Source organism: Pollicipes pollicipes, unplaced genomic scaffold (assembly GCF_011947565.3).
Source record: "Pollicipes pollicipes isolate AB1234 unplaced genomic scaffold, Ppol_2.1 Scaffold_4219;HRSCAF=4965_pilon_pilon_pilon, whole genome shotgun sequence".
In the NCBI taxonomy this organism is placed as follows: Eukaryota; Metazoa; Arthropoda; class Thecostraca; order Pollicipedomorpha; family Pollicipedidae; genus Pollicipes; species Pollicipes pollicipes.
In genome coordinates, this window is record NW_023596448.1 from 18,761,840 (window position 1) to 18,770,498 (window position 8,659).

The following is an 8,659-nucleotide window of genomic DNA, read 5'->3' on the forward strand; positions in this document are numbered from 1 at the left end:
GAGAGAGAGAGTGTGTGGAAGTTGGGTGTTGGGTGTCAAATGCAGCTTTAAAATTGTGTTTAGGCAGCAAGATTTATTACATAGAAAGATGTTATCTACGGAACTCCTATCTAATGGACTTTGTGATATCGACGTAAATTACACGAAATGACGCTATCACATCTAGTCATCAAGAGCGTGCGCCACTAACACGGTTCTAGAGCGAAAACTATTATTTCGGTTCAAAGGCTGGCATTACGGAATTCCTCGTCCCATCGGGCACGTAAATATGCATTCCACACTGCTGTTTGGCAGAGGAGCACCTGCTGCCTGTGGAAAACAGCTAAATTGCACCCAGTCTCCGCGCAGTCTGGGCACCACAACACTCAAGTGCTTTGGACGGACAGCAGCCTGGCGTTTGCCGGTACACGATTCCAGCCGTTGGTGGCCCGGTATAGGAAACGGCTTCGCGTGAGCTCGATCTGCGCACATGGCAGCTGTAGGGAACCATGCTCCGCTCGAGCGCGGCGGACGGGCTCTGCGGAGCGGCCGACGGCTTTATCTCGCGTAATTTCTGGCGAATTTGGTGCCACACGGAGGCGGAATGCCATCGCGACGTAATATTCCTGGAGCGTGTCATCAACTCACCCCCACCCCAGCTCTTGCAGCACCGTGGTCACGTGTTCACATCGGTCCAGCCCGGACACGATACAGATGCCGAGGAGTAAGAACTTCTGGACCGTATTTTTTGCGACGCATTGCACCTGCGCCATATGTCGTAATGTATGTGCATATATATATATATATATATATATATATATATATATATATATATATGCGCTGTTGCAATGCGCAACATTGCAGCTACTGTGCCATCTATAGTAACGCACATGCGGGAAGACCAGTGCTTCGATGGGCATCCGCTCCCTATCCTTGGGTAAACTGTGGGGCATCTTAGCTGTATCAATACGATACTGGGACGCGTAACTACTCTGGTGATATATTTGGCCCATGTTCGGCGCTGGTCGACAGTGACATCCAGAACCTTGACACTGGCAAAGGTGATATGTCGTCGCTTCTGAAGTAGACTGGGGAATGGATGTCCGAATTTAGAAGAGTGGATTTCAGGATGTTCGGCTTGAGGTGGATTTGCTTTTAGCCTGTTCTCAGTGAACCCTTTCAGAGCCACAGAGACCGCTTTTGACTCGTATTTTGAGGGTCCGTGAGCTTGATGGGACGTCGGTGTTCAGGAACTGGGCGTCGCCACCGTGAACGCTGGCATCGGAGTCCAAGAGGAGGTGTCCTTGGTTTTTGGAAATAATGCCGTTTTGCAAAGAATGCTGAATATCTATCAGCGAAAACGAATGATAGACACACGGCCTTAACCAAAGCTAGGAGCTGTGCCCGACCTTCAGGTGCAGTTCCCAGTTTCAAAGTTAAGCTTAGGTTCCAAGCCTAAGCTAAACTAATGTCATCGCTGTGGGTCATGACATTCATAACATACAGATTGTGTTCCGCAATAACAAATAAACGCTACACATTTTCATCAGATGAACGTGACACATGAGCCTCATATTTCGTAGCACAAATGTAGTGTTCCCGCTGACATGCCTCGGTTTCAACAGAGCTACCGCCACCGAAAAGATCTGGTCGTCAACAAACAAGATGTTCATGAGCTTGCGACCGCGTTCAGAAGACAGACAAGATGACTTCGTGGAAGGGGCGTACATGTTTCATAACGGTAAGCTGGTGGTTACAATTGTGTTGATGGTAGCCAATTCGGTAAGCTTTATGAAACTGTAATGTTTATTTTCCACGCCCTCCCCCTTTCCTCCACCCCCCCCCCCCCCCCTCCTCCAACCCCTCCCCCACCTTCTCGCTGATAAGTTTGTCTGCCATCAAATCCAAACCGGTTTCTCAACTGGAGACAATTAACTTTCGGTTTGCACCGGACAAGCCGTCACCGTACACAACCCCTTTAATTATTTGCTGGCGTTTCCAAGCCATTTTAAGAAAAGTATGATGTTAAATTGCTGCATATGTGCGTGCGAGTGCCTGTCTGAGGTAAGTTCCACCATGCTGGATCAAGCCGCCCAGCTTAAAGATCAAATGTCGGTGCCGCTCAGCTGTGTCGGTTTAACAAAACTTTAGCTATGCTTTCATTTTCGTATTTACTATGTCATTTGCCTTTGAAAGGCTATTGGCAGCATTTGACGGCTGTAATTCCATGACATGGAATGGACATCTCCTGCCGCAAGAGTCGCGTTAAGTCGAGTAATTATAGCCGAATGATACCTACCACCATCGCGGAACATTCCCATGCTAAATGGCCGGTCTCATGCATCGTAAAATCACCGATTATGATGCAGCGCTACATGGTGCGAGCCTGAGGCGTCGGGCCGTCGCCAAGGTCTTCTGGGCCGCCAGAAACGAACCGTGTGTGACATCCCCGCCGGAGGGGATTCCGACGGAGCACGCTCCACTTAACGTCTCTGCATCATTGATCCTCCTCGGGCGTTCCGAGACCCATCTGCATTCCGTCTTCCTGGTGCCATCTGGTGTTGGTGAATGGCGTCGTTTGAGACGTGTCAAACGGCGCTGTCGAACGTCTGCCCTGCGTCGTATAAAGGTCGTTACGAGCGCTGACTGATGCTCCCCGCTGGTTGACCCCGTGTGGTGCGGTTTGAGCCCGGGCGGCGGAAGCTTCACCGAACAGACTGCAAATGGCTGGTGACAAATAGGTTGTGTGTTTGCTCCTTTGTACTGCTAGAAGATTAATGACCATTTTACTCATAAGCCGAGCTTTTCTGGCATTGTATACCAAGCGCAGTTAACGATGCTGATAAACAATTATTCATGATAGCAACCTCCGGCTATAAATATCAACCTTCATGTAAAATTTCGTCATTGCTGGGATTTTGCATGGAAGTAGCCCAGATAAGACATCTTGTTATATACTTGACGTTTTACGTCATCCATTCCAGATAATGACGATGGACTAGGATAATGGCGACCAAAGAATGTACCGAACTATTCGTCAGGTTTAGCATGACGGTCCTCCGTTTAAGCTTGTATCTCCATGATGGTGGTGCATTTAGGCATTGTTGGTCGGTTTGATTTTTCTTTCTGAGCTGAGACACGACCTGGATCTTCCGCTTTCCCGGAAGCCCATCTAAAATTCCTTGCAATTTAATCCAGTGGTTTATTTCGTCAATGTCACGTGACTTCAGGCCGTCCCAACGCTCCTGGAACTCTTAAGCGTTTTCGATGCGAAACGCTTTTTTTCTTGCAAGTTTGGTCGCTTCCTTGACATCTTAGATATTTCCAAAGAAATATAATCATGTTGTATCAATAAGCTGTTTATTGGACCTCTAAGGAGTTACGGACTAACCCGAGGAAGCTGATAATTTGGCAGCTTATTGGCCGCCTCACGGTCTTTTGTCCGTATTCAGTCCATTTACCAGTTCAGGATGCTCACCGCTCCAGGACACTTCCTTGGCTATATGCCTTCATGACAAGGGTCATTATTCGGGGGCGAATTGCGTAATTTATTACGTATGTGTGCACCATTGCGCCTGCCTCTCACCCTGGCGGAAAGGCGACCCCGCGGGGAATCAAATCACGTACCTACGCTTTCCTAGACGCGGAGCTTAACCACTTCTCTACCGCGCTCTTAATTGGTGGCGTAAGGGACACCACAACACTAAATAAAATATTTTAAAAATCAAATCAGAATAGAACATAAGCTCAGAGGAGAATCGCCTTTACGGACGTGACTGTAATGAAGGGTGAAAGCCATCTCATCACAGCCATGCATCGAGAGAAGACGCATACAAACGTGTGCATGAGGTGCAACTTAAGCCAACCGAAACATATCAATTACAAGAGGTTTAGTTAAATGGTTGACTAGTAGACCTCAGAAAATCTACCAAAAGAGCATACGGCAGGACAGAATCGCAAGGCTCGATCACGTGTTCCCTGGCACCAGCTATCCAGAAACCCTCTTTTATTCACCTACCGGGAGCATATAAGATCATGCATAAGACGCGGCCGTCACTGGACAAGGTAAAACGCACTTCCATATCGCACCCGCCTGAAGTCGGTGAGAAGCTAGAAACGCTCCGCCGTTCTCTCAGTCTCGTAAGGAGACAGCCTGCTGATACTCTCAGTCTCGTAGGGAGACCGCCTGATGATACTCTAAGGGATAAGCTGTGCGGAAAGGTGGAGGATCGCACACTCACCAGTCTAAAACTAGATGAAAACAAACTAAATGGGCAGTTACAACATCATTTGCGAATGTGTCGCCATGGTTATTAGTTAGATAGGCCGTCAGTACAAAAGCGAACGAACATAGAGGCTACCTAAAAAAAGGCCATGAATAAAAATCGGCTACAGCTAAGCCTCCTACAAATATCCACCGCAAGATCCAGGGGGATGAATATCTTTCAAACAATTAATCCCCAGCTCAAGCTGAAGTCGAAGCTTAAGGAAAATCTGTGTCTGATGATAATAAGTGTTTTGATAATGCTCAGTTTGTTTCTCTCCTTTTGATGCGTGTTAGCGTACCTTTGTACTACGTTTTGATATCTGCATATGGATAGGAGTGGTGTTAAAATGCTCGTTAAAATGTTTCAGTGTTGTATACTTGCGGAACTGTCTAAAGTGCGTTGAAGAGTGTTTCAACAGTTGGTAGCTTTCTTAGCTGAATGTGCTTAAGCACTGTAGGTCTGGGTGGCTGCTTTTTATATTTTTTATTCTTTTCATATCAATAGGCCCTCCCAACAGTTCTTATACAAAGAGAACGGAAAACAAAACTTGGAGCAATCTACGTACGAAAAACGAAGATGTTGAGTTTGTGAGGTGGCTAGGCAGATAACCGGAATATCGTATGGAGCCGAAGCCGCAAGTGCCCAAAAAGCTTACTGTAAAAGCTTGTTTGCTTTTTGGGTGTCATTTGCCTAATCATTGGACGCCATTTAAAGCTGTCGCATCTGACAATAGTGTCCTATTGCATTTGGGACACCGATGAACTTGCAAAATCCCCTAAATGGCTCAAATTTTTACATAATGTTCGCGTCCTACGGGAATATGCTAGGGTCACGTGTTTTGGAGTGTGGCAAGCCGCATTTGCAGTTCCACCCGGTCTTGCGGTTGTCCGGAATATGCTCGAGATATGCCTCGGGCTGCCAGATATCCAGATATCTTTAGACCTTCTCTGGAGATGATTTGACCGCCTCTGGATTCATTGGCTGCTCGTGCCCACCCCGTCGTGAGTGCATCTGAACCTTAGTTGGAGACCTTTTATGATCTATCTCCAGATCTATTATGACCTTTTAGGTCATAATAGATCTGGACCTCTGGAGTATCTCATCCCGGTCAGAGTCTGAGTCGGGTATGTGAACCATACTGGGAGCTCCACAAGTCTCGGACTTACGGAGCTCCCTCAAACACTCGGATAATCTGACCCCTGTCGTTCCGTCTGACCCCTAGGCGTGCTATCTGACCCCTGTCTGTGCCGCCCGACCCCTGTCCGTGCCGTCTGATCCTTGTTCTGTGCTGTCTGATCCCTGTCTGTGCTATCTGACCCCTGTCCATGTCGTCTCAACATTGTATGTACCGTGTGACCCCTGTACGTGCTATCTGACCCTTGTCCATGCCGTCTGACCCCTGTTTGTGCTATATGACCCCTGTTTGTGCCGTTTGACCCTGTCCCGTGCAGTTTGACTCCTGTTCGTGCTATCTGACTCCAGTTCGTACCGTCTGACCCCTGTCCTATGCCGGTTAACCACTGCCCCCCCTTCCATGCCTGCAGCGGCGAGCGAGGGTCAGCTGGCCTCGGGCCAGCTCTGTCACGCTGAGACGAACGCCGCGTCGAGCGCCCGCGCCGGCCAGCTCACGATGCCCGAGGGCGCGCCGCTTCTCTGGGACTTTGAGGGGCCGCTCCACTGCCGGCACGTGTTCAGGGTGCGAGGCGGCAGTCTGCAGCTGGAGGTGAGACACGCAGTCATGGCACGCGCGACGTTGCGGAGCGGATCGCTACCGACGTGATCGTGGCAAAGTGTGTGTTTATTTATATTTTAGCTTTATTAGAAACAGCGCGGCTGGCGGTGAACCTGTTTTGCTGCGCAGACTATATTGCTGTTCATTCCTCCCACACGTCCATGTCGACTGACGTCACAGCGAGTAAGGGCGTCTGCTCCGATCGTAAGCGTCAGGAGCGGTACAGTGCGGTCTACCATCCCTCTTCTAGACCGGGCTTCAATGCTAAGCCACAGGCCACGGGTCCTCCTTATAAAACCAGCACTCACAGGACCTCCTAACAGCTGAGCTCTCGTATCTGTTCCCCAGGTGACGTCATCAGATCAGCCTCGGGACAGCCCGCACTGCTTGACTAGCTGTGCCGACAACAGATGTCGCTGCCTGCTGGACCTGGTAGCGCTGCATGATGTAGACCACCTGCAGCTGTTGACAACAGATGGCAGGCCTATCGGCTGCCTCTGTGGCAACTTCACGGTGAGTAATATCATGCAATACCCAAGTGCATAATTTCACTTTGGGAAAAGGTGACGAGACCCCCAAACCTGCACCTTTCAAGAACATTGTCCAGCTTAACAAGTTTATTAAAAACTACGAATATTTTTCTTTCAAGAATGCTTATAAATGACATTTGCAAACGATATGAATAAATGCGTGACAAGTGCACTGTATCAACAATTTTGTTTTGAATTGACACGTCTAATTTGTCAACATTCCACCATAACCACCGCTCAATGTGTTGTGTCCTACAATGGTTATGTCTGTATGATAAACGCATATTTGTACTTGCTTTCACACGAGGTATGAAGTTTAAACCAAGCATGGCACACAATGCCAACCGGGAAACGTGCCTCCATTTATTACGCTAGGTCTCATATTCATAATTGTGTTTTCTGCCTCAGGGAGTGCTGCCGCTGATACTCGACACTAACCGTGACGTCATAGTGTCATACACCGTGACCAATTTTCTGTCCCGGGGATCGCTGACGCTGATACTCAGTACTAAGCGTGACGTCATAGTGTCATGCACCGTGGCCCACGTTTTGTCCCAGAGAACGCTGACGCTGATACTCAACACTAACCGTGATGTCATAATGTCATACACCGTGGCTCACTCTGCCCCAGGGAGCGCTGACGCTGATACTCAGTACTAACCGCGACATCATAGTGTCATACGCCATGGCCCACGTTTTGTCCCAGGGAGCGCTGCCGCTGATACTCAACACTAACCGTGACGTCATAGTGTCATACACCGTGGCCCACTTCATGTGGGCGGCCATCGGACCCAACTTTACCTTCCAGTACAGCTTCGGGGATACGTTCTGTCCTCCACTGCTGGAGGCACCTCAAGGTAACCACCACGGACTAAAGTGCTGAGACTGGTGCCGAATTTGCGGCTGGTTGGGATGTCCGGGTTCGAATCTCAGCGCGGGCAGCTTTCAGCTGGCGATGGCTTCGAATGAGGATAGTGTGGTGACACTTGTTGCCCCACCCTTTGTGGGTGCTGATGAGGCATTCTAATAATTGCGGGATATATGTGATTTCCTCGGCCGTATGATCTCATTGGAACGAACGTCGAAGGAAAGCGGGGGGGGGGGGGGGGGGGAGGGGGCGCTTAAACGTTCCGTTCGGCGGGAGCGTTCGCATTGTCCGGAATTAGCTTCACATGCCATTTATGTCTGTTCAAGTTTTGGCAGCGTTTGTTGCATAAACTGGACACATAAAGTTGGTCCTGAAATCCTGTCTCTTACTTTTGTTTCGAATAGGGCGTTTACCGGCGTTTGATGTCATGCATACGAATGATGCTCCAACCGTAGCGTTATGCACTCAAATACTTGTTAGCCCGAGGAGATACGCCTCGAAGTAGGTCAGGAACACACACACACACACACACACACACACACACACACACACACACACACACACACACACACACACACACACACACACACACACACACACACACACACACACATACACACACACACACACACACACACACACACACACACAGCGCGCGCGCGCTCACGCTCACACACACGCATACGCATACGTACACGCACACGCACACGCACACGCACACGCACACGCACACGCACACGCACATGCACACGCACACGCACACGCACACGCACACCAAATAAAATGGCAGCGCAACGCTGGTGCACTGTCCTTAACTAACCGTAGCGACAAGCTACTGGGGTATTGTCCCAAATTAAGCGCAGCGACGAGCCTGGCGACGACAAATATTGGTGCAAAATGGTGGTGGTTGATGTAGTGCGGAGAGTGGCCATCGACATTCGCTGATCACAAACTTTAAAAACAATTGATCTCTGGGCACGCTGCTTTTCCAGGAGGTCGTGCTGGTTGCCAGGAATGACCTTGCCTATCGCGGGCTCTGTGCGGACGTGTTAAGTGAATTTGGGCGTATGTGAGCTGTGAACGCGTGAAACGGTATGCCGTCGGCAGACAGAGACAAGCAAGTAGAAACCAGCTCTAAATGGAAGACTATCATCTGTGTGCTTAACATCCTCCTGTTAAAAAAGGCCCGACGTTGCACGTGTTTTAGCATCCAGGATTTACCACACGCTGCGCTTTGCCAGAGTTCAATTACTCTACGGACTGTTGTTTCAGGAAGACAGAC

At 49.2% G+C, this 8,659-nt stretch overlaps 1 protein-coding gene across 1 annotated transcript; it reads left to right on the forward strand.

Annotated features, from left to right (window-relative positions):
• Positions 1–1,604: 1,604 nt before the first annotated feature.
• On the forward strand, positions 1,605–7,366 carry LOC119094852 (uncharacterized; the record flags this gene model as incomplete). The annotated part of the gene is given in 4 exon segments (XM_037217774.1): positions 1,605–1,720; positions 5,792–5,970; positions 6,328–6,492; positions 7,216–7,366. Coding segments are annotated over 4 exon segments (611 nt in total), but the record flags the coding sequence as incomplete, so codon positions are not given.
• Between the last annotated feature and the right edge of the window lie 1,293 nt (positions 7,367–8,659).